The sequence below is a fragment of the Argentina anserina genome, chromosome 6 (assembly GCF_933775445.1).
Source record: "Argentina anserina chromosome 6, drPotAnse1.1, whole genome shotgun sequence".
Lineage (NCBI taxonomy): Eukaryota > Viridiplantae > Streptophyta > Magnoliopsida > Rosales > Rosaceae > Argentina > Argentina anserina.
In genome coordinates this window covers 1,615,706-1,640,458 of record NC_065877.1, presented here as the reverse complement: position 1 = coordinate 1,640,458, position 24,753 = coordinate 1,615,706, and the positions used below count along the sequence as shown (strand labels likewise).

The 24,753-nt window shown below is 37.1% G+C and overlaps 2 protein-coding genes, 3 non-coding genes and 1 pseudogene across 9 annotated transcripts; 4 read left to right on the top strand and 2 right to left on the bottom strand.

Moving 5' to 3' along the window:
* Positions 1-341: 341 nt before the first annotated feature.
* Positions 342-1,729, bottom strand: LOC126800561 (bifunctional L-3-cyanoalanine synthase/cysteine synthase D1-like). Its single transcript, XM_050527943.1, has 4 exons — positions 1,652-1,729; positions 1,437-1,493; positions 1,182-1,325; positions 342-407 (listed from the first exon to the last, which is right to left on the bottom strand). The coding sequence occupies exons 1-4, from the start codon at positions 1,727-1,729 to the stop codon at positions 342-344; spliced, it is 345 nt and encodes a 114-aa protein (XP_050383900.1).
* Positions 1,730-6,223: 4,494 nt separating this feature from the next.
* LOC126801292 (U1 spliceosomal RNA) lies at positions 6,224-6,381 on the top strand. Its single transcript, XR_007672787.1, has one exon. It is a non-coding gene; the product is annotated as a U1 spliceosomal RNA (small nuclear RNA).
* A 1,841-nt stretch (positions 6,382-8,222) lies between these two features.
* Positions 8,223-8,384, top strand: LOC126801357 (U1 spliceosomal RNA). The gene has a single exon (XR_007672846.1). It is a non-coding gene; the product is annotated as a U1 spliceosomal RNA (small nuclear RNA).
* An 8,928-nt stretch (positions 8,385-17,312) lies between these two features.
* LOC126801084 (cysteine synthase-like) lies at positions 17,313-19,191 on the top strand (annotated as a pseudogene).
* Positions 19,192-19,611: 420 nt separating this feature from the next.
* On the top strand, positions 19,612-19,806 carry LOC126801303 (U2 spliceosomal RNA). The gene has a single exon (XR_007672798.1). It is a non-coding gene; the product is annotated as a U2 spliceosomal RNA (small nuclear RNA).
* A 413-nt stretch (positions 19,807-20,219) lies between these two features.
* LOC126800973 (cysteine synthase) lies at positions 20,220-24,225 on the bottom strand. 5 transcript variants are annotated; one of them, XM_050528403.1, is made up of 11 exons: positions 24,193-24,225; positions 23,586-23,640; positions 23,357-23,466; positions 23,038-23,095; positions 22,371-22,634; positions 22,154-22,291; positions 22,009-22,060; positions 21,584-21,663; positions 21,109-21,168; positions 20,866-20,946; positions 20,220-20,451 (listed from the first exon to the last, which is right to left on the bottom strand). In XM_050528403.1, exons 2-11 carry the CDS (start codon positions 23,625-23,627, stop codon positions 20,359-20,361), a joined length of 978 nt encoding a protein of 325 aa, XP_050384360.1. In that variant the 5' UTR covers positions 23,628-23,640; positions 24,193-24,225; the 3' UTR covers positions 20,220-20,358. The 5 variants fall into 5 exon arrangements, with proteins under 5 accessions (XP_050384360.1, XP_050384362.1, XP_050384361.1 ...); XM_050528405.1 differs by lacking the exon at positions 24,193-24,225 and adding an exon at positions 24,087-24,187; XM_050528404.1 differs by lacking the exon at positions 24,193-24,225 and adding an exon at positions 23,988-24,098.
* Positions 24,226-24,753: the final 528 nt, after the last annotated feature.

The window sequence follows — 24,753 nt, the reverse complement described above, 5'->3', positions numbered from 1 at the left end:
CAAGAAGATGAAACTTCAGTAGAAGATCAGATGATCAGTGAGAGAAGATAAGATGATCAGTGAACAGTGATTTTTGGAATGAAACGAACGGTTACCAACTACTGAAAAATAGTACTTGTCCAAATGTCCATACAAAGCATATCCTTTGACAAATGCCAAAACTGGGAAGATTCGTATAACACATCCCATCATCAAAGATTAACTGTACATGTTCTATCAATTCAATCGCCTCTGCAGTATCCTACAGAATTTTCCACTTTTGGTCCTGAGGTCAAATTACAATTATTGTATCATTAGTGATTGGACTAAAGTGGGACTTCAATCTAACAGACTTGCAACTATTAGTTTCCAGCATTAACCTGCTTCTTTGCCAACTTTATTGTTGCAGCACCAGATGATATTCCCACCTGCAAACATATTTGAAAGACAGATTTCTCAAACAATCCAAATTCTCGCTCATTTATAGATGACAATGAAAATTAACAGATTATAGGTAACAATAATTTAAACTAATTGAGATACATACCAAAAGACCTTTAGCGCAAGCAGCTTGACAGTCTCAATAGATTCCTGACTAGAAACCTACAGAATGTTGTGCTGAACATATGAACTCTATGCGTGCACTATTATATTACATAGAACAAATAATATATTTTTCCTTGTAAATGGCTTCAATTGAGACGCTAAGAGGAACTAATGTTGACTATGTACTCAATGTTATAGCAAATGCAGGTATCTAACAACTGATTGAAACTTATAAGAAACACTCTTTGTCAAACTGAAATCTTAAAATATGTGCATTTTGGTTCTAAAGACCAGATATGTCCCTTTCTATTTGTCTAGACAAGCGTAAGGTTCCATTAGTCGTTTTTATGAGTTCTTGAATGCCGTTAGACCTTATTTTTTCCTCATACATAGTTGTGAAATTCCATCTTTCAATAGTTTCATCTATCAAGAGACTTCTGAAAATACATAATAGGACCTGTCATGTACTCATGTTATAAAATAGTAAGCCAACTAGGGTCCCTTGAGCTGACTCTTAAGGGGTCATAACTAATGAGCTCCCAAATGATATGCGAGCAATGCTAGAACAAATGAGTGATATTAGGTGTGTCACGTAGCAACTCGTCAGCTTTGTCAAGAACTCCCGTAAAGCCCTTGGCCGCATCTGTGAGGTACACCTTGGCTCCAAAAGCTAGGAGCACAATTCTTCTTTCAAGACTCATTGTAGATGGCATGACTAACTTCATCTTGTAGCCCTTGCTCGCTGCAGTGAATGCTAATCCAATGCCAGTATTGCCATTTGTCGATTCAATGAGGACAGTCTTCAGAGAGCATTAATTATACATGCCAAGAGCCAGGAGAGTAAGTAGCTTTTAAACATAAAACACTGCTAAATTTATGTGCAATGGATGATGGAGAAGTTCATTTCTAACCTTCCCAAGAGTTATTAGACCTTTATCCTCTGCGTCATTGATCATACTATGTGCAATCTTGCAGTTCAAGAATTTAAGGCCAATTGTGTACATTATAATTGAGTATAGAGAAGACAACTTTCTTTACTACTTGCTAGTTTCAGTAGCTTATATTATCCTAGGCAAATTACTTTTATGAAGGAAGCAACGACGACGAATATACATGTCTTTCACACTCGAGCAGGTTTCATCATCTCTAGCTTGGCAGCAATTCGAGCTACACAACCTTCCACAACATTGTTCAGGTATACCATTGGGGTATTTACTATTTTACTATATATTAGACGCGCTAGAGGTGTTACTGTTCTTAAGGATTCTGGCAGAGAGCCCATAATTTCCAGGTAATTTACGCGACTGCCCTGGGATGGGTTATTGTCGTATTTGGCCTTCTACTTGCCGACTCTTACATCCACCATGTCAGATGTCGGCCTCCTCTTTCTCTCTGCTCTCAGATTCTCTCTTCCTCTCAAATTCAAAATCTTTGGCAAACTAAACCATAACTTCAATTGGAATTATCTACACTCAAGAATCTTCCACTGTTAGTGAGTTCCCGTATTAAGAGATCGATTTCATGTTTCAACCAATTGTTTTCAATCAATTTTATATGTCCATGTAATCATTGATCCGTATGTGGACTTTTGTTGTCTCCGTTAATATCCAATTTGGTTGAGTTGTTCAACAATTCTGGTTATAAATCTTGATTCATAAATTTTACAGCTGTTATATTTAGGGGGTATATTGTATATGGATTTAGTGGGAGTTTTAAAGAAATCTATGTAATTCAAAAGTCTGGGTGTATTCAATACATACTTTTAATTAGCCATACAAGTCTAGGTGTATTCAGTTAGGATTTAAAAAAGTCATTATGGAATCAAGTCTGAGGATATTCAATCAGGATTTTTTTAAAATAAATAGAAGTTTGTGGATATTCAAAATATCATTCATACTTATGGAATTATAAACTCATGGATTCTCATGGACTTTTTTAAATATCATTCGTACTTATGAAAATTTGAGGGTATTCAATCAGAACTTTTGCAAATGAATAGAAATACGTGGGTATTCAAAATATCATTCATACTTATAGAATTATAAACTCATGGAATCTCATGGACTTTGTAGTGTTAATTATACACACCACAATCCAAAAATTGTCTAGCCTCTAGACCAAAGATTTTCATGGACTTTTCCATGGATTTTCTTATTGTATTTTGTTTTCTCCACCATTTTTCTTTATTTTCTTTTTGTCTTTTTACCAATTCTTTTCATACAACCCAATATGTTTATTCAACCTATGATCTCATTATTGTTTTATTCTTATTTATGTTATGTTTTTACCTTGTATCTTTATACTTATTAAAATCTCATTCTCATATGTGGACACATGTCCAGTGCTAACAATAAAAGCAATGACAATGAAATAAATACATAAAAAGAAAAGAGAATAATAATCATATCAATGTTTCATGAACACCGACTTCTTTAGCTTAAAACTTCCGGAACAATTTATTTACTTCTATTTCTTTAGTACATATTGGTTGATATATTAAATATAAAAGGGTTTATTTTATTTTCTAATAAATAATCAAGATTTTCTAATGTCTTTGTAATAGATACAAGTTATACAACCAATAAATTTGCTTAGAACAAAAAATTGTTCCATATTGCCATGAAACCAACATATATAAAGTTACAAATGAAATACAAAAGGCAATGAAAATTAACTTCAAAAACTAGAATATATAAAAGTCTTGAATTTTAGATTAGATGGACCAGATGTTAAACACCCAAAACATACTAATTATCTGAGTTACACAGAAAATGAGGAAAAGAGGTAGAAAACCACCTACAGATTCAGTGACTGGATAATTCAGTACAATAATTTTTAGAAAAACAAACTAAAAAGTTGGAATTTTTCAAACCAATGCTGATATACTGTATATTGACTGTTTGTTCCAATGGTTATTCCACATTCACAAAGACCAGTTAGTATGCAAACCACTCAACAAAGAAAGATCATATACTCCATATAGCTTAGGAAACTTCACAAGATCACCAATATTCAAAGAAGCAAATTTTCAAGAATAATTTATCAGTCTTTGGGCACCCAATAGTTAACATGGTGCATGATTTCATTTACAAAGAGCAACCCACAACTTAAGGATTTTTAATCACCAGACCCACAATTAACCAACAGAGTTGCGCAACCAATAAGTAGATAATTGAAAGAGTGTAATGGATGCAGAATTTGATGCTAAATGAACACCCATATAATAGAAAATGAAGCAAAGAACCAGACAATCAAAGATAGCAAACCTGACCTTGTCTCTGCCAACAGATATTGAAGAATAAGAAAGCGGTTGAGTTGCTAATAGGTTATGGAGAAGATGATGCTTAATAAGAGTTGTTTTCAAGGGAATGAATGAGACTTTTGCACTTCTACAAGGCTATTGGAAGCCATACTTTTTATTTTAGATTCTTTAATGTTTGTTTCAGTCAAGATTTTCTTAGTCATGGTCTTGTTTCATATGCATGTCACTTTGGCAGATTGAGGGAATAGATCAAAGAGGGCGTAAATAGCTTTTGGATACACCAGAGATACCTCTACAAAGAAGATGAACCATGGGCAACCAACAAACAATCACACTCGCTCCTTTTGATACACTTGGACTTGAGTGAAAAGTGAAATCTTAGAATCGAACGAAGATTTCAACAATAATATACTGAAAACAGAAACAATCTGGAAACAACTAGGGGGAATATGATATAGCAGAAACTCATTTTATAAGGAAAGTTCGCAACCAACTTTTTTCAAAAAACATTTTCCAAGGACTTTCTTCATAAAAGGGTTTAAGGTTTGTGTAATTCCTCTTATTGTGTTTAATGACTACTTGGAATATTTGATACATGATGAATGAAAATAGACAAGTGATACCCGAAATTTTCATTTCTAAGCCAATTTTGTACTTCTATCAATTTTTGACCATATATTCAAGGTTATTTTCATCATTATAGATCTAAACTCCTTATTTCACAATGTACTTCATATTCTCCTATTAAATATGACTAGAGGTGACAAATAGGCCAGGCCCGAGCCCGTTACTGTAATGGGGTGGGCCCAGCACGGTCTGAACTCGTTTTTAGCCAGGTACGGCCCGGACACGATAAATTCATGGGCTGGCCTATTAAACACATAATTTTATATTATTTATATAAATATTTAAACAATTATCATTATTAGACTTGAATATTAGACTTTTTAAATTAAAATCTCTTGATTATTTTATTATTTTAACTACAGTATTTCAAAAATATTATCACAGTATTGAAGAAAATGTCATTGTTTTGACATACGTAACGTTTTAAAAAATAAGATTATGAAATATGTTGTAGTATTTTATTTATTTTACTATTCTAAATAGTTATATAAAACAAATATTCTAAGTACATGATATTTTTTATTTTAATTGTGTCATATAATGCTAATGGGTCGGGTCGAACTTAATATTTAAGCAAATTGGCCGATTCGAGCCCGGCACGATAAATAAATGGGTCAGCCCGAGCACGGTTTTGGCCCGCTTAAAATGGGTATGTCCGGGCCACCTCTAAATATGACTAATATGAGAACCAAACAGTTGACTGGTATCATTGCCTATATAGACAAATTGTGAAATGTGTCACTTTTGCTTGAACTAAAGTGTGTAGAATACATGTATAGTGGACTGATCTCATCCTGAAAATGTACATCATAACTATGAAGTACAAATATTGTATCAAGGATGTTGTGTGTTAACCTTATGATACGACGAAAATGCACGTATCAAATTATTTATTTAATTTTCAAAAACTATGGTATGCCGGAAAATGTAACTAGTCTAATAACCTCGTTTAGAAGACTTTTTGTCCTTTGAAGGTGTACCCTTGGGGCAATTCGCCATCCTAAAGTGCACAAACCAAAAAGAACTGGCATGGACACATAAAAAGAAGACATGGACACATTAAAAGAAGAAGAAGAAGAAATCACACTCCTAAAAGCATGAAGGTGATCAAACCCAAGCTGCGACGCCTCTTAACTTGATGGGGGAAGTGTAGCACAAATAGTGAAACTAGCGGTGGTCCAAACAAAGCATTGAATTGCCGGTCACATTGCCGGCCATTCTATCAGGATTAGATGTGGCTGCGCTTAGATCTTGTGATTTTTTGCTCTTAACTCTAGAATAGGGACTGAGCTAGGAATTTATATATAGTAAGAATGTTGTGAAGTATAAGACAAGGGACAAGCTAGTGATACTAAGATGGAATTGCATGAAATACTTTTATACCATTCATGACCTATCCTTTATTTGGTAGAAAAACGATTAATAAATTAGTGTACATAATCTGGACTGCAGCTAGCTTACGTACACTAATTTATTAATCGTTTTTCTACCAAATAAAGGATAGGTCAAGAAATTAACTCATTGATAGTAAATGGTGCAAGAAATAAAAAGATTTCACCCTCAGCCCAAATTATCTGAATTTTATACCGACCCAGGAATAGTAGTCACTAGCTGGTGCATGAAAAATCGACGTCGCAGCTAATTAATTTAACTAAAGCAAGCAATGCAGGTTCTCACGTGAAATACAGACACAGAATTAGCCTAGGGAGGTACATAGAGACATTGTGAAGCATCATCCCATATCGGGGAAGCTAGAAAGTGAGGAAAAGGGTAGGAGTAGAAATGAGGAAGCAGGAGGAAATCATAAACTTACATACCTGGACGGGGTCGAATGGGTGATCAAGAAGGCCCATGGCCTAGGTGGGTGGCCTCCATTGCACTTGGGAGGTGCACTCGCCTAACATCTTCCTTTGTGGAGATTGTACGTCGTAATTTGTGGTAATGGGGCTGTGTTCGCGCGGCCCCTCTTAACTCTATTCTCAACAGTTTGTATCCTCTTTTGTTTCATAAAGCAACTTTGGAAGAAGGAACGAAAATGACCAAAACGTGCGCCCGTGATACTTTAAAGCAAAGCCGTATTGTGCCAGAGACGGAATTGTCGAGCTAGAATTGTCTGAACTGCTGCCGCTGTTGTGAGCCTAATTGAAACTGTAAAAATCGCCCTAATCAGAATTGTTGAGAGAGGAGAGCAAAGCGCTTAATCCGAATTGTTGTTAAAATCGCCTTGTGGAAGATTTGTTACGTCCAAGGGTATTTGCCTCGTCTGGGAGAAAGCCTAACTTCGAGGGGTTTTCCCATTGTGCAGCCCCTAACGAACTATTGGTAGTTGATAACACCGAGGTATAATGATACTGTTTTAACAGAGATCTTGAGCAAAAGTTTTATCCAACACATGTTTTAAGAGAGATCTTGAGTCAAAGTTTAATTTGTGATATCTTGTTAGAACATAAGATTCGAACTATAAGCTATTGTTATCTTTTAGTGCACCCAACAAGATCAAGCCATGAAACAAAGCAAGCAAGTAGGGGATTTTGTACGTGCTCTATGTAAAGGAGTCCATGGCGAAACCTCTCTCTTTTCTTAAGACCTTATACCCTCCCCCCACTCATGATGGCACTTCAGCACCCTCCCAAATGAGATGTCATTGTATCGCCATCCCACAAAAAAGCGACCAATAGAGCACGTATTGAAACTTGTCGATTAGATATTTTTGCTGAACTGAAATAGTACTGTTGAGCACATAATGAAGAAAGCATGCATGTAAGGGATCTGGATGATAGTGTATCGAAGCAATGAAGAATATGGAGAGGAAACTACATGGGGACAGCACCTATGCCAAATCAATTGGTAAAGAAAGCAACAACATAAGTGACATCGAAATAATATGAAGGTTGGAGCAACCGAGCAACGTACTTAATACGGGGTCTTTGGATGATCAATAAGGCTCATCTGAACTTTAATCTGTTTTTGTTGTATAATTTGGCACTCAAAATTAAGCTATTACTTGCTAAGCTAGGCGTCAGGTTTTGATGCTCTCTGTATCTGTAATCCTCAATTCCAGATAAAGAAGTGTTTGGTCATATTATGGTTTGTAAATGAGTGGCCAATTGTAGGAGAAGGGTTTCGGTTCAGGCCTCCTTAATTAAGTTCTTAAATATGTTTGTGGCCTATCATCCATCTATAATGAAGCTAATTTGCATGAAAGAATTATGCTGGCCAACTTAGACCACAAGGTCTGCGGTAAAATGTGTGAGAAAACACAAGCACGTACCATCATCGTATCAATGTTTGAACTTTAAATTCTCTGCTCAGTTTCCATGGGCATATAGTCCTTGTAGTTTAGAGGTAGCACATTTAGGTCGAAGGAACTTGTTTATCGCCTCCTGATCAAATTCTAATGATCGATCTGTTGTATGGTCAGCAACAAATGGTGAAACTTACACGAAGAACAGTATAATTTATGTGAAGCTTTACCCCGGAAAGAACACACAAGGCATCTCTCAACTATGTTTAGTCTTTGAGCGAGTGTATTTATTTAAGCAAAGTTTAATGACTGCTCACATCCTGTACATAATGGGGTTCTCGACCCGTGCCCCAAATCTTCTTGCTTTGTTGTTGTGTGCAGACCAGGAGAATTTGATCTTGACTCTTCAAGTTCAGGGAGTCCTGTGTTGGTCATCTGCTGCGAGTGTAAGAATATCAAAAAGAATAGCATCCCATTTGGGGTCTCGCAGGAGTCCCACATCGCTGTGGAATGGAGAAAAGACAAACAGCACAGTATAAAGTAAAAAAGCCGAAACCGAAGAAGGTACTTACCTGGACGGGGTCGATGGACGATCAAGAAGGCTCATGGCCTAGACTTGTGACCTCCATTGCACTTAGGAGGGGTGCTCGTCTATGGTCTCCTCTTAGTAGGAGAGCCAACGTCATAATTTCTTACCATGGGGGCTTGCGTTCGCGCAGCCCCTGCCCAATTTTAACTCTAAAGTTTCCATTAGTTCAGTTTCTAAGTTCTTCCTTTATAAAAGGACGTTTAAACTACAGATGTCAATTATGAGCACTCACGCAAGATGTAATTTAAAAATTATGACCTCCCCGGCCGGCGGGAATTATGAGCCCCCGCCGCGGTTCAGTTGCTAACAAAAAACTTTGAAAGTAATTTGAGATTGAGTATTGTATTTGCTTTATAATTTATATTTTGTTTTAATATTTTTATATGAATTTTATCTCTAAAGTTTCCTAGTTCAGTTTCTAAGCTCTTCTTCGTTAAAAAAAGGACATTTAAACTACAAATGTCAATTATTTGGTCAGCAGCAATTGACAACACTTTCTATGCTCTAGATTTAGTATGCACTCACGCAAGATGTAATTCTTTAGGCATGAGCACTGTTGCCTAGTGCGGCCGGTCACGACCCGGCGGCCATCCTCGGCGTTTGCGAATTAAGTGACTGCCTAGACGCTTAAAAATCGGTTGCTAAAAAAACCTTAAAAAGAACTTGATATTTAGTATTGCATTTGTTTTATAATTTATATTTTGTTTTAATATTTTCGTATGAATTTACACTTTAGTTGTGAATTTAGAATATTTTTAAAATTAATATTCAACATCATTATATATTTTAATCATAAAAATAATTGAAATATAAGTATAAAAATAAATAAATATTTAATAATTCGAAACTGCCTGGACCGCCTAGCCATCTAGGCGCTAGAAAATGGTTGTCCGTCTGCATACAGCCTAACGCTTTTTCAAACCTGAGGTATATGTAAAGTAATGTATTACATTGTCACAAAAAGCTCTTGATGATGCATTATACAAAAAACTCTTGATGAATTGCATTATTTTAGTAGTGTTGTATCACTTGTATGCAATCAAACTCTTAAATCTTAATTAATAAAATACAGACTTGTTAAAGTATAAAGGTATTAGAGAAGAAACACGATAAAGTATATTTTTAAGATATTGGAGATAACTATACGGTGTTATAATATGGAGCGTCTGATTAAAGTGTAGAATATGAGTTTTTCTTTTTGGTGAACTTATGTAGGATATACATGAGACTATTTGTTTGAAAGAACAGTGTTACAGTTATTTTCAAAGTGGATGTATTTAACATTTATGTTAATATTTTACTTCTAAAATATGGATATACATATAGCCAACGTATATACTTATTAGTTTGTTGTAATGCTTATGAGAACGGACCAAAGATTGTATCTTAGTGGGGGCGTAATAAGAAATAAGTTGAATAAAACATGTAATATTAAGCACCTGAATGAAATTTTGAATATTAATAATATTTTGCTGAGGATATTTCTATATTCAATTTAATAAAAAACTAGATTTTGGGGGCATGAAAGTTAATCACGGATAAATTATATCTGTTTATCCCCATAATTATCCATTAATTACACTAGAGGAAAAAACTCAGTGACGGCACCAGCCCCCAATAGGCCTATACTGGGTCCGCCAACGCTTATAAGAATTTGGTAAACATCTGTATGATATGCATGAAGACTTGGGAGCAAAGCACGAACACTTCGTTTATGCTTACAATTCTAAGATGCTTAATATTCTACTTATAAAACATAGCTAGACCTAGATATATGCCCTCGTTAGTTTGTTGTAATGCTTAAGCTTCTCATCAAGTACTTTAGTTTAAAACTGATGCTCGATTTTTATATTTGACCAATTTGAGACTTGGAAATCAATTTGTCAATACCGTTGTTTTGCATTTCAGTCTGTAACTTGGTTCACATAGGTTGCTTTTTAATAGGGAGAAACACAAAGAACTTGTGCTAGGAGCACATTATGGTACCGTCGAAGTATGTAAACACGGTTTACAGAGTTGCACCATTCATTTTATTCGGTTCTAGAGCCAGAAGTTATATCAATCGAGTGATTACTTCAACATTCTAAGATGTTTTTAATTTCCTTGTGAGTTCCAGCTCTGTATGGTCTGTCAAGTTTCATTCTTTTATTATACGTTATGTAGGTTTCAGGTAACTGGAAAGTATGTGATCCACCCTAAACCCCCTAATCAAATGCGGAATAATCTTTTACAATGGGAAGAAATTTGCTCAAGTTGAGTAACATTAGACCATTTCTGAAACTATGAATTGCCCTGGATGGGGAATTAACTTCTAAGTTGGTGAAAGTTCTAAACTCTCAAGAAGGGTGTTGCTATTTGAGTGAGTAGTTTTTACTACAGATTAGCATAATCGATTTTGATCAGAAATTTCATACATTTCTGGATTCGTAGAAAAATGTGATTACCTGATCTAGTGCACCATGCATTCTAATTATTACATTATTCATATTTCATACTACGTATTGGAAGGGACATTAAGTTCAGTAATGTGGACTTTGTAATTGCAAATTGCTTAAAGACAGGCTGAGTAGTCAATCGCTTCTTTGACTTTTGAGCCCACGCATCCATGCCATTAGATTGGATGGTCAAGTACGCTTAATTTTATTCTTATGCTCAATCAGCCACTTATTATCACTAACAATATCGATCTCATTGTCTAAGAACGTTATCAAGTTCTATTTGAAAAGTCTGTACTATTTTCTTGGACAGTATTTGAAGCTTATTATTGGACTCCCAAGTTATGACAATTGGGGATACTGTATTGGTCTCCAAAATACGACAAATGGGGATACACTAGTATATCAGGGAAGATGTTAGGACCATTATTCTACAACCCTATATTATCTTGGGCTTGTGTATTAATTTACCTAGATGGACTGGTTATTGGACCCGGATCGGGTCATATATTAATGGGCATCTAGGGTTGATAGTATGAACAACTATATAAGGCATTTAGCCTCTAGGGTAAGGGAAGAAAAATGAAAATGAATATTATCTTTCTCTAATTTATTGCTTGTATTTCCTTTAATTTCCTTCATTACCTAGTTTCATGGATTATGATCCTATTATCTGGTATCAGAGACCTTCATTACCTAGTTTCATGGATTATGATCCTATTATCTGGTATCAGAGACCTTCGATCCATATGGGCGAAGTGTTTCCAGCCCCTGATTATCCCTCCCACCCACCGCAACTTCCACCGCCGTGGCGAGAGTTGTTTGATGGTGTTACTGGCCGCTACTACTACTGGAACACTGAGACGAATCACACTCAGTTTGAAAAACCTGGGGTTCCATCACAGCCTCCCTATCCATCAGCCTCTCCAGATATGTTTTCTCAACCACCTCGTACCCTCTCCGCATGTCCAACCTTCCATCCCAAATCTGAGATACATGCCAAGAGTATTCCTCTAGATGCACAAGCACAGCTCATGGTTGCTCTTCAGCACGTACGAAACGAAATGCACGAAATATTCAGGGAGGAGGAACGTCGGGATCAGGAGAGCCGCTCGAAGATCTTGAAGAAGCGTCGCCCGCTTTGGGAAATGACCTCAAAATTTCCCCGCCCTACCCCTACCCACCACAGTACTGATTCTCCTACAATTACCAAACCCACAGCTCAAGTTGCTTCGGCTTCTCCATCTCCACCGACCCCCACTGCCTCTGAGGACTCCATTCAATCACACCATCAGCCATGCCCCCACCCTACCCAACCAATTTCTCTCCATGGCAAACCACTTAAGGCTTCCGGCAGTCGAACCGCCATGGCAGCAAAAATCAGAGCTTTCAAAAAGGGCCGACAATCGGAGCTGTTACGTGGTGCGGGTATGTCCTTGAGGTTCTCGATTAATCGCAAGCACAATCTTTGGGTCGTGCAGGCAAAGAACGGTGATGTCATCCCTGAGTTTATGGAGGAACTCTATCAGCTCGGTGTGGGTCCACATATTCTGACCGACACATCGCATCTTCAGGCAACAACGCCATCTTCTCCACCACCACCTTGCGATGTCCCTGACCAGAAAGAGGTCTCTCACCCCAAGCTTGTTGCTTCTATCCTCATCGACGAGCTAGAAACTCTTCCTCAATCCTTCTCTGTCGCCGTTGCCGAGGAGCTCAGCCTCGCTTCACTGGAACCCCAAAGCGACGCCGTGGTCGTCTTTACTGAGTCTCCATTCCAAATTGGAGGAGCGTATACGATGAGTTTGACTTCAGCCCAGAATCCAATCTCGGTTGTTGTTAAAGCACCAATGGTGTGTCATCCATCATCTACACTTAAAATTGGTGGTAGCTACTCACCTGCTTCTGTTTTGTTCAACAATCACGACGAAACCGAGAGGGAACCTAACGGGTTAGAAATTGTCCAACGAGATTGGGAGTACAAGAAGACTATTGCCCAACATGTTTCTCGCGAGGATACCACTTCTGCTGATTCGACTATTGAACAGAAGGTAACAAAGAAGGATCAATTTTACGAACACGAGTTTGCTATTGTGTTTCAATGTTGCAAGTTGGCTAATCATTATCCGACCCAATGGGCATTGTCTGTTGTCATTTCTCCTTGCTTTAATTACATGATTACTGGTAATGTTTTTTGTGGTGAATTTATTGGTGAAGCAAACTTGTCTGTTGGTAACAATTATGAACAAATGCAAGTGAGTTCTGTCAGGGTGCCAATGTCGTTAGTTGCTCTTCCAAGTAAAAGAAATGCTAAGCAGCTAGATTCTATGGTTTGCGCATGGGTCAAGTTTGATGTTGAGAGGGTAATATGCCTTGTTGATACACGTTCTGCAGTGTGGTTATGGTGTTGGCTATTTTGTTGCTTACAATTATGTCATTGTGAAACAACAATTTTTGGAGGCCTTCTGGGTTGTCACAATGGAGGTTTCTCTCTCTATAATTATCAAGCCAAAGATCCTTCATTAGTAGAAGCATGGTCTGCTGGCAAAATATTATTGGTATGTGGGAACTTTGACCTGATTTTTGCCGAGGACCATGTGCTTAATGATCATGAGAGAATTGTCCTTTTGCCATCATTTAGTCATGCCTGGGGTTTTCAATTTCATCAACTCGACCCTACTTCTGGTCATTATGTGGCGATAAATTTTGCCAAGATGCTTCTTGTCTTCCAGAGCTATTTTTTTATGGGTACCATTGGTTTACCGATGGTAGTTTATGCTTTAGTCCTTTCCATATATGCAGCAGATTCTATCAAACTGAGCCCAGGTGTGGGTGTTATTATGGACATTGCAAGTTGTATGGTATTAAGAGCCATGGGCATGATTTGTTTTGTTGCTTCGGGGTTCGTGACAAGAGATACTGCTTCACTAGCAATAGCTATCCCTCATGTTGGGAATGTCATAAGTTTCGAGCATTCAAAAACAATAGAGGCTGATGTGCCTGGGTTCGGTCATACTGGTAGGGTAGTGGAGCTTATTACAGACTCAAGACAGGAGCTTCCTTGTTGGCTTCTTGATTATGTAGAATTATTGTTGTCTTTTGAGGGAGATCATAACCAAAGTTCTTGTAGCAGTAACTTCGATGAATGCGACTTCTGTTGGAGTAAAAATTATTTTGCTAAAGGCAGCTATAATGGTGGCAATTTTTGGGGGTATGAGGTTGCTGCTTTCCACTCAGATACTTCTTGTAATGGGAGTGAATATGATGCTCATGGTACTGCTAGTTCTTTGAGCTTCGGAGATTATGTTTCTCTGGTTATCTGCCCTCCTTACTTCCCTACGTACATTATTACAATTATGGAATTTTTCTCAAATGTTGTTGGTGATAATGCATTGGTTCCTTCCACAATCTCTTCAGTATCCATGCCATCAATTGAGGTGTTCTTGCTTATCTTCTTGTCTGCAACCTTTGACTCCATGATAATGAAATTCGTGATCTCGAGCTATCTACTGCATAGTGCTGACAGTGCAGCTTTGGAAGTCCCTTTTGCTTCGCCAGCATGTGTAGCACCCACCAAAATGAGACTGAATCATTGTGCCACAATAGTTTTGCTGATTTCACAGGTCAGTTCTCTTATCCGCAGCAAATATGAGTTATTTTCTCCAAGGTTTCTTCAAACTTTGGCGGATCATGTCTGTACGGATGAGCTGTTCCTGGCAGTGAGGACTTCAATTATGGTTTCTTCACCATTCCATGCACTAGTGCGAAAGATATTTCCTCTATCACGATCTATGGTTGTTGTATTGTCCTTACGGGGACATTTGGCTCACATATTGAGAGAAGACAGACATTTCAGTGGTTTGACTATGATCTCACGAGTATGTACTCACTGTATCATTGGCATGGCGGTACTTAGTTCTATCATTCTGCTTGTGTCTTTGAAGTCTCAACGACAAGACTATGACATGAGCTTTTTGGGGATAATAGCAAAGTTAAGTGCTGAGATTGCAACACTTGGCCAAAATCTGTACGAGAGTGCTGAAGGTGCGTTTCAATGTTTCAAGGCGCTGCTTCTATACTCCTTTCCATGCTCTGCTCAGCTCTGCACATGTGCTCCCATCTTTGAAGTTTCTCTTGCGGATCTTGTTTATGCTAGCTGGGCTATGGTGGATACTGGCCAGGAAATGGAGGTCATTTTTGTTGACATCAGCATTGGAGACACATTAAGTAACGCTAGGGAATCAATATCATACAGTAAGCATGCTCTTCAAATTCATGCAAAGCCCTTGCTTGACGTCCTTTCTGCAGTTGCTCGAGCAGGCAGTTACTTTGTTTAACCAGGCCTTAACACTACCCTCTGATGGTCCTGATCCGCGAATTTCCAACTTCTCAAGCTTGAGGACAAGCTTGTTTTCAAGGGGGGGAGGACTTGTTAGGACCATTATTCTACAACCCTATATTATATTGGGCTTGTGTATTAATTTACCTAGATGGACTGGTTATTGGACCCGGATCGGGTCATATATTAATGGGCATCTAGGGTTGATAGTATGAACAACTATATAAGGCATTTAGCCTCTAGTGTAAGGGAAGAAAAATGAAAATGAATATTATCTTTCTCTAATTTATTGCTTGCATTTCCTTTAATTTCCTTCATTACCTAGTTCCATGGATTATGATCCTATTAGAAGACTATTCTACACATATCTCTTTGTATCTCTTTGTGACTTTGTCCATATATTCCCAAGGTTGGTCTTGCACTCGAACTCATTCTTGGTTTCGTGCAGTATATCAACTATCTGGGTATGCATCTGAACTGTTTCATTCATCATTTGATGAGCTTCTGTTGATATTATTTCGGGGCTTATAGGAGTTGCAGAGTTTTTGTTTACTTCTCTTTTTAGGTTATGTATAATCTGTCACGTTTCACATTAAGGTCCAAAAGATTAACTTTTGATATGCTCTAGTATTCTGCTTCTGATATATGGATAGACATCTAATCTGTGACTAGCTCTCAGCTTACTAGTTTCGGTTTTCATATGTCAGTGGCCTGTTGTAAAGCCTGTGCTTTTAATCGATGGCAGAGCATTTGTTCCAATACTATTGTTGTTTTAAGACAAAATTGCCAAAATACACCACAAATTTGGTTAAAATTGTCAATTTTTACCATGAACTTGTATTTGAGTCAATTTATCTCATAAACTTGGTAAAAATTGCCGATTTGCATCTCATCCGTTAGATTTAACTGTTTCGGGTTAATGTTATTATTTTCTATTTATATTTTTCTTAAAAATAAATAAAATATTCTTTAAAAGGAGGATTATTTTTTAATTAAATTATTTATTTACATCTTTTTTCTACATACTTAACCCTACTTCGAATTATATATTCAACATACCCACCAATTCAAATATAGTGTGTTGTGTATATATATATATATATATATATATATTTATATGTACACATTGTTGGAGAGGAACGAAACGAGAATAATAACGAAGTAATGGAACAAAACGTTTAATTATTGATAATTGAGCATATATATATAAGCATTACATAACTACAATCCCATAAGATTCGGAGTCATAATCTATTACAGAGATACGAATCTATCTCTAACAGGAAACCTTATTAGGTTAAGACACACAATGATAGAATATTAATTCTCCCAGTACACACATTTATTTTTAATTTTCAATATATTTATTTATATTTTTCTAATATTTTTTAACATACCATATCACGTAAAATAATAAATATATAAATCAATAACATGTTTCGAAAAAAAAACATTGTAACAAGTGTTCACTTTAAATAATTTTATTAATTCATTTCATTATTAAATATGAATAAATATATAATGACAATATTGCCCTTCAAATGCATGACATGTGACTTAAAATTGGATGAAAAATATTACATTTAACGGATATGGTGCAAATCGGCAATTTTTACCAAATTTAAGAGGTAAATTAACTCAAATGCAAATTCAGCGTACAAATTGATAATTATGACCAAATTTGGGGTGCAAATCGGCTTTTTTGCCTTGTTTTAAACATCACATCGTTACTAATAAAAGACTTGGAATTCATTTTTTTTTCTTTCCTTCTTTGAGAGTCACTCAGTAAGTGAAGAGGTAGCTTTCTTATACGGACAAACATAAAGAACCTGTCTATAGAGCTCAGTTTGTACCGGCATGGTGGCATCATCCATTATATTAAGTTCACGAGAACCTCACAGCTCAAATTACTTCAGCCATTTTTTTTCTTTCTTTGCTAATGATGGAGAGCGAGTATTTCATTCTTTGCTATTGTTTGTTTTTATATGACTAACCATCAAGTTCATAAATAAGTAGACCTTTCCTTAAAATTTCATTATGCAGGATCGCATATAGCATGATCAAGGATGCAGAGGATAAGGGACTAATTACGCCAGGGAAGGTTGGAGGTAACTTAATTTACACTATAGATATAAAGATGTCTTTCTGTAAATCTGTTCACAGTCCAACTATTTTCCCTATTTGTTCCTTTAGGATGTCAAGTCTTTACTGTGTTAATGAATTGCCTCTAGTCATCCAAAAAGTGGATTTTTTTTTACAGCTTCAACTATATATTAACATAGTGCCTTAATATGGTTCTTGATATGCATTATTACTTGGCATTCGGGACTGTTCTTATAGAGCCTACAAGTGGCAACACTGGCATTGAATTGGCATTCATTGCCGCCACAAAGGGTTACAAGCTTAAGCTAAGCATGCCAGCTATAGTGAGTCTTGAAAAAAGGATTGTGCTCCGAGCTTTTGGAGCTGAGATTTTCATTACAGATCCTGCTAAGGGATTTAAAGGAGTTCTTGCTAAGGCAGATGAGCTGCTAAGTGACACACCTAATAGCTTTATTCTTCAACAATTTGAGAACCCTGCCAATCCAAAGGTAGTTTTGCAGCAAAGTACAGTATTTCACTATTTTGGCTAGACTGCATATAAATTTCTTTTATCCTTTTCGTATGATTTCTGTAGGTTCATTATGAAACCACTGGCCCGGAGATGTGGAGAGACTCGGGAGGGAATGTTGATGTCTTCGTTTCAAGAATAGGAACTGGGGGTACTGTTACTGGTGCGGGGAGTTTCCTCAAAGAGTAAAATCCAGATATCAAGGTTGGCTTTTGTGTATAGATATGTTTTACGCGCATATCAAGATCAAGAGGAGAGATATATTGAACTCACATTATTTAATGGTCTGACTTCTTTTGTTTATGTTTAGGTGTATGGTGGTGAACCAGCAGAAAGTGCAGTCCTAAATGGTGGCAAACCTGGTGAGTTACCACATGATTCTTGTGGGTTTGTAGGGACATACTACAGTAGAAGATGAAGGGGATGCTAAACTTTATCTTCAATTATTTTAAGCGGCCAAACATGTGGTTATACTTCTTCAGCATGAATCTCACTACTGCTAATACATGTATATTGATATAATATTTGATCAAATATGCACACTTGTGCTGAAGGGATGCATCTGATCCAAGGAATTGGTGCTGGTTTCATACCTCCGGTTCTGGATGTTAGCTTGCTGGATGAAGTTATTCAAGTAACTATGCCTAAGTCATATGTAATGCTGTATATATTAGACTTTATATGTGAATTTGACTTGCTCTTACTTGTATAAGATGATGCATTAGAGTTGATTCAAAGTTAACTTATGTAAGTTTTTCCTGAAATGTACAAGATCATGACCAAGTTCATTACACTTGGGACATAGAAAATATGGTCCTCAGCAATATACCATTTCATTTATCTACATGCCAGTACATGCTATCACGATGCATATACAAGTATGTATTCCTTATATTGATTACTCTTGTTGATGTTAAAATGTAGGTATCTAGTGAGGAAGGAATTGAAACTGCTAAGCTGCTTGCGCTAAAAGAAGGCCTTTTGGTATGTATGGTAGCAACAATTCAAGTTGAACTTAAGATTCTTTTCCGTAGATATTAATCTGTCAGATACTTTGCAGGTGGGAATTTCATCTGGTGCTGCTACCGCTACAAAGTTGTGAGTTTTAACTATAAAGTTGGCGAAGAAGGAAGAAAATGCTAGAAAACTGATAGTTGTGAGTTTTAACTACATTCTAAAAAGCAATAGATGAGTAAATGTTGTTTGCAGTCTCTGTGGTTCCTAAGTCCTAGTTTTATACTCTTGACTTAGAGCTGTAATTATAACATGAATCCACTAGTGATTCTCTAATAACTCCTCTGCTTGAGCAGGTTATATTTGCAAGTTCTGGAGAGCGTTGCCTGTCTTCCCCACTCTTTGATACCATTAGGCACGAGGCAGAAAACATGAAGTTCGAATGATAGTGCTGCTATAGTTTATAAAATGCTATACTCATTATGGTACTCAGGCTATCGAGAATGCTTAAATAAGTCTAAAGGCAATATGACCCTGTAGTGGTTCATAGAACCTTAGCAGAACTGTGAAGACAATAAATCAAGGCCTGATCAGAGACCAGTTTGCAAATTTGTAACTCTCCCATTGATCACATACATGTTGTACTTTTATTAAAAAACCAAAGAGCTGGTTAGAAGAACACTTATTTGTTCTCAAAAGCATTGTTTTGACATGCAGTAACAAAGTGGGCATATAAGAACGAAGCTCTCCTATGGAATTCCAACCCTATTGATCTCAAAAAAATCGGAGCTGTTGTTTCAGATTTTCTTGGGGAAGCATGATCAGATTCGGTAATTGGATTTTGGGAAGGGATTGAAAAATTAACTTGCATGTTAGGCCAAGGTTACGATGGTGAAGGAAGCAAAAACTGTGACTCGAAGGCATCTTGGCGCACTTTGTAAGAACTTAGAGTCCCACATCGAATAAAAGAGAAAGTGCGGATGTGAATGCCACTATAACCTGCGAAGAGGTAGGCGTAGCAAAGCATACCTTTCTCGGCCTTTTGGCTAAGATCAAGTGTAGTATCTGTTCTTATCAGTTTAATATCTGATATGTGGACCAATGGTCCACACGATATTAAATTAATTTTTTAAAGGGGTGAGTTCGCCACAGTAGCTTGCTATTGGGTCTCACACGTGTCATCCTTGCGTTGCACTACTGCAAGGTTTGGCGCACCCTACCAATTGAAGTTAAATATTACCTCATTAGTAACTAGGGTATAGAACTAGAGTGAAAATGTGTCTCTTCACGCCTAAGCTGCGCAGTGCTTTAGAACCTGCTTTGATAGTGAGTGAAACTGAAACTATGAAGTTGTCTTTGGGGTCTTGACTCATGTGCATGTCACGTGGTTGCAAACTTGAGGACCATATATGAGTAGCTTTGGCTTTTGGCCAAGTTGTGGCTTGGTAGAGAAGCCGTGTTTTGCATTTACCAAACATCATCAGGGGCTTCACTTATAAGCGCTGGAACTGAAAAGCTCCACCAAACGCAGCCGCAAACGGAAGAACCTAACGTACTTTGTTTGAATAGTGTTCCGGATTCTTACATGAATAGTGTTTCAATACACTGTTTGAAATCCGCGAATCGCGTACATTATTTCATGATACTTATTGAGACTAATGTTGGTAAGCAAAGACTTGAACTAAAAGCACTCTTCGACTGTGATACTTTTGTGGATTTGGCCACCAGCTTCACACCATGCACTATTGTAATCCCTTTTGAAAGTGAGCATTTCAGGGTTCGAAAACCATGTTCTCTGCCTCCCGCTTCACAGATTCAAACAACACAGACGAGAGGTAGCGCTCTCCAAAGCTGGGGAAGACAACCTGTGAACAGTTTGCAAATGAAAATGTTACTTGTTTAGTTGACCTATTAACAAGTGATATGGTCACCACTGATTCATTGAAGCTAGAATTCCTATCATTCATACAAACTCTGTAGGAATTTGAGTTTTCCTTAGACCAAATGACAAATGGTCTATGCAACTACAGGAACAGCAAAAACAATACTGGCCGATAGTTTCTTTGGCTAAGAAGACTTCTCGAACTCAAGGGAAAAGACTTTAAAGTAATGTGTAGGTTTGTGTATACACAGTCAAGCTCAATTGCTGATTATCTTTAAATCAGTGTACGATTGACTTGGCAAAAGAAAACGACAGTAATGTGAGCTTTATAAATGCAAATTACTAGAAGAAGCAGCTGAGTTGTCAAACATTTGTTTCAACTGTTAGTATTACTTACAACAATGAGCTTTCCAGCGTTTGCTGGCCTCCTTGCAATCTCAATTGCAGCTGCAGCCGCAGCACCAGATGATATCCCTACCTGAAATATATGACAAACATAAATTATGACGAAAGAGGTCAATGATGGAAAGCAACCAAAGAACGCCATATTGAGATTATAAGTTCAGCAAAAGATCAATAACATTCTAAAAGGACTGAAAAGTCCCTCATTCAAACATGTCCTTTATTATTTTCAACTTACCAACAAACCTTCCTTCAATGCTAGACGCTTAGCTGTTTCAATAGCTTCTTCACTTGATATCTGCAAGAGGAGAAATATCTGTTTCAGTCTTAACTCTAAAATAAAAGCCTGCAGCTCCAAAGTATGAGAGCTGCAGCTTAACTACACAGTAAGTTCATGATTTTATTGTTGAAGTAAAATGGTTATTCACAAACAAGAAACCGTAAGGAACTCCCACAAGCAGATAATCTTATATTTGCTTCTAGAAATTCCCACATATATGGCACCCAAACTGAAAGGCATGCACTTCACAGTCTAAAGAAGAACTGAGGAGCCCAGCATGAAGATTTTCTATGATTTGATGGCTTTTATGGCAAAGAGTATTGTTTAGAAAGAACAGGAACCAACTCTTGTCTATATATGTGTTTCAGTATTATGTCATATATGACATCGCAGAAGTGCATAAGCTATTTAAAGGAAGAGTTAAGAGGCGTACTTGGATAACTTCATCAATTAGGTTGACATCTAAAACTCCAGGGATGAAGCCAGCACCAATTCCTTGAATCTTGTGTGGGCCTGATATTATATAGCAGCAGAATACGATCAAATTACGCAAATCTTGCAAATAGCTTATGCTTAGCACTGATGCTATAACTGGGATTCAGATATCAAACCATCACTCGAATTGTCTTAGCATGTTGTGGACATGTTGGAGCCTTTCTGTTTCAGTATTTCTAATTCTGAGGGGCCGGTTACAGGAGCAAACATGAGCAGATCCCAGAAGCATTAAAATATTCAGGGTTTTGAGCCCACTATTTTGGTTATTAGACTCTAAATAATTAAAGAGCTCCAGCCCCAATAATAGCGTCACTTTTAAATAAAACACATTGCAATTGGCATAGGAAGGTTATCATCACTCACCAGGTCGCCCTCCAGACAAGACGGCACTTTCAACTGGTTCTACACCATAGAGCTATAAATGAAAGAAAGAGAAAAGGAATTTCAGTAATATGAAAAGCTTTTGTTAGCTATGTAATACATCCTGCTCTATATGTGCAATGCCAACCTTGACATCAGGATTTTGCTCTTTGAGGTATTTCCCAGCACCTGTTATGGTACCTCCGGTCCCTATGCCAGAAACAAAGGCATCTACTTTACCAGCAGTGCCTCTCCATATTTCTGGTCCAGTAGTTTCATAATGAACCTAGAAAGACAAGATATTTCTGTCCATCAATCTATTCAGGGAGCATGTCCTAGTCTCATGAAAATGGCACGAATTAAACCTTAGGGTTGGCAGGGTTCTCAAATTGCTGAAGCATATAAGCATTGGGTGTCTTATCCACTATCTCTTGTGCCTTCTGAACAGCACCTTTCATGCCTTTGGCGGGATCTGTGAGAACAAGTTCTGCTCCGAAACCTCGAAGAATGGTTCGTCTTTCGAGACTCATGGAAGCAGGCATGGTAATTATTAGCTTGTAACCCTTTGCAGCTGCCATAAAAGCCAATCCTATGCCAGTATTCCCACTTGTAGGCTCGACAAGGACACTCTACAACATGAAACAAGAAGAACTTGATCAAATAATAGATATCTCACTTAGGTGATTGCAGGAAAAGGGGGGAGCAGTGCAGTTTTGTTGAATGCTACAGTGCATGGAATGTTTATTCATTTTCCTACCTACTATTTTCAGTTAGAACTTAGCAGTACTATATAAATTTGGATGTCCCACCCCATGCGTGTGATTTGTAAAGTAGAGATTGAACAATTAATATCTAAACCATGTTAGAGATGAATATATAACAAGAACTCATGACAAATTGCAGGCAAAAAAAAAAGCCGTAATCATGATATCAGATACCAAGTAGTAAAAGACAACTCATGTTTTCAAACATAAGCATATCAAATACTTGTCCACTTGGATTAACAAAGCATAGGAAGATGTGTATACTAACCTCACCAGCCTTAATAAGACCCTTCTCCTCAGCATCTGTGATCATACTATATCCAATCCTACAATGAACAAAGTCCCCATATGATTATTAATAAAAGAAAAATACTGACCAATCTATGCTTTTACTCGACTGCATAGACCTAGGACATTAGAATTCTCCTGGAGACATGGAATTGATTCAACTTATACAGAAAAAGGTTCACCTTCAGAACTTACATACAAAGAAAGCACATCTTAATGAAAATTAGATAACAATGAAACAGCTCCAAAGTAGTAGCACAAATCTAACAGATATTCCAATGTACAGAAGTTGTTTGTACCTATCCTTGACGCTGGAGCAAGGCTCCATCATCTCCAGCTTAGCAGCAACTTTCGCGACACAACCATCTACAAGATGGTTGAGATACACCAATGGTGTGTTGCCAACCAACTGGAAACACCAAAGAAACACCCACCACGATTTTTTTTTATGCAATCAGCTCTCCCCATTTAACTTAATGCTCGGAAACACCAAAAACCTCAGAGTCAATAAATCGAAAATGGACTTACTTCAGTAACATCTTTCGCAATCCAGGCCTTCTCTTCCACCATCTTGATCAGAAAACTGTCACTCAAATCAAGAGCTCAATAATCAGCTACACAAAAAATGCAAGTTCTTTCTGCAAAACCAAAATTGAAAAATACTAAACAACAAAGTAATGATCTTTTCTGACTCTTGACAACAAAGTTCAAAACTTTAAGCTACTGAGTCCATCTTTCTGGATACAATCAGCAAATGCGAAAGCTGACAATTCAATCAATCAAAACTTCAAATCAGCAACAATCTACACTACCAAATTCACGCCCACGATCATGTAACACCCATCAACTAACATTCGACTCAGAAGTTGGTTGACATATGAATCCAAACATATCACAAATGAAAGAAAGAAAGCGAAAATGATATCAAACCTTAGTGGGGCTATTCAGAGAATGCAAATGGTTTCGTCAGGAATGTATGAATGAACTGAAATGAGAGAAAGAAAGAAGGAGTCTTTGTGAAGTTATAACCTGTTTGAGAGTTGAAACCAAAAGCTGGTTGGCCCTATAAGAAGAAGAATAAGCGAAAGACAAAAGTGAGAGACTTCGGAGATTCAAATGATGTTTGTGGACTCACTGTGTTCTATATTGACGAATATTATCGCCCTTCATCCACCGGCTGCTTTGCAATTCATTCTCTCCTTGGAAATTACATAAAAGATAAAAACATAGGGGTATGTATGACTGTTTGAGTTTTTTTTTATTCGCTAAACAACTGAAATGCTACGATTAATTTATCTTCGGTGAGTGTGTTATAACTGCTAGAGCTTTCGGATCCTCCCATGAATTCTTGCATAACTTCTAATTAAACCTCTCATATTCTTCGAAAAACTTCTATTATGCTAGAAAATTATTGTAGTTATGTATTCGATTGTGAATCTCATAACGAATATGAGTTACTATTACAAATCAAGCAGTACGATATTAAGTATTTGTCCATTAATCTATGTATAATGTGTAAATTTTTTTTTTAAGTATGTTATATCTTGTTTGTAACAATTTGTTGGCTCTTCTATTAGTCTCTCTAACTTTCTTTTGTTTTCATCACTTGCATGTCTCTATGTGGATGACTATTTCAGTGTAATGCCATATAGAAAGGCACGATCCACTATAAGTGTAATCATGTGATGTGCTTATT

What these genes read in the sequence shown, in the direction of transcription:
- LOC126800561 (XM_050527943.1), bottom strand. Translation starts at nt 1,729, where the DNA reads ATGGTATACCTGAACAATGTTGTGGAAGGTTGTGTAGCTCGAATTGCT. An exon ending in AGATGATGAAACCTGCTCGA is followed by an intron (nt 1,494 to 1,651) that starts GTGTGAAAGACA and finishes TTGAACTGCAAG; the next exon opens with ATTGCACATAGTATGATCAA. An exon ending in GTCTAATAACTCTTGGGAAG is followed by an intron (nt 1,326 to 1,436) that starts GTTAGAAATGAA and finishes TGCTCTCTGAAG; the next exon opens with ACTGTCCTCATTGAATCGAC.
- LOC126800973 (XM_050528403.1), bottom strand. Translation starts at nt 23,627, where the DNA reads ATGGTGGAAGAGAAGGCCTGGATTGCGAAAGATGTTACTGAA. An exon ending in AGCAAAATCCTGATGTCAAG is followed by an intron (nt 22,061 to 22,153) that starts GTTGGCATTGCA and finishes TTTCATTTATAG; the next exon opens with CTCTATGGTGTAGAACCAGT. An exon ending in TAATTGATGAAGTTATCCAA is followed by an intron (nt 21,169 to 21,583) that starts GTACGCCTCTTA and finishes CTCCTCTTGCAG; the next exon opens with ATATCAAGTGAAGAAGCTAT.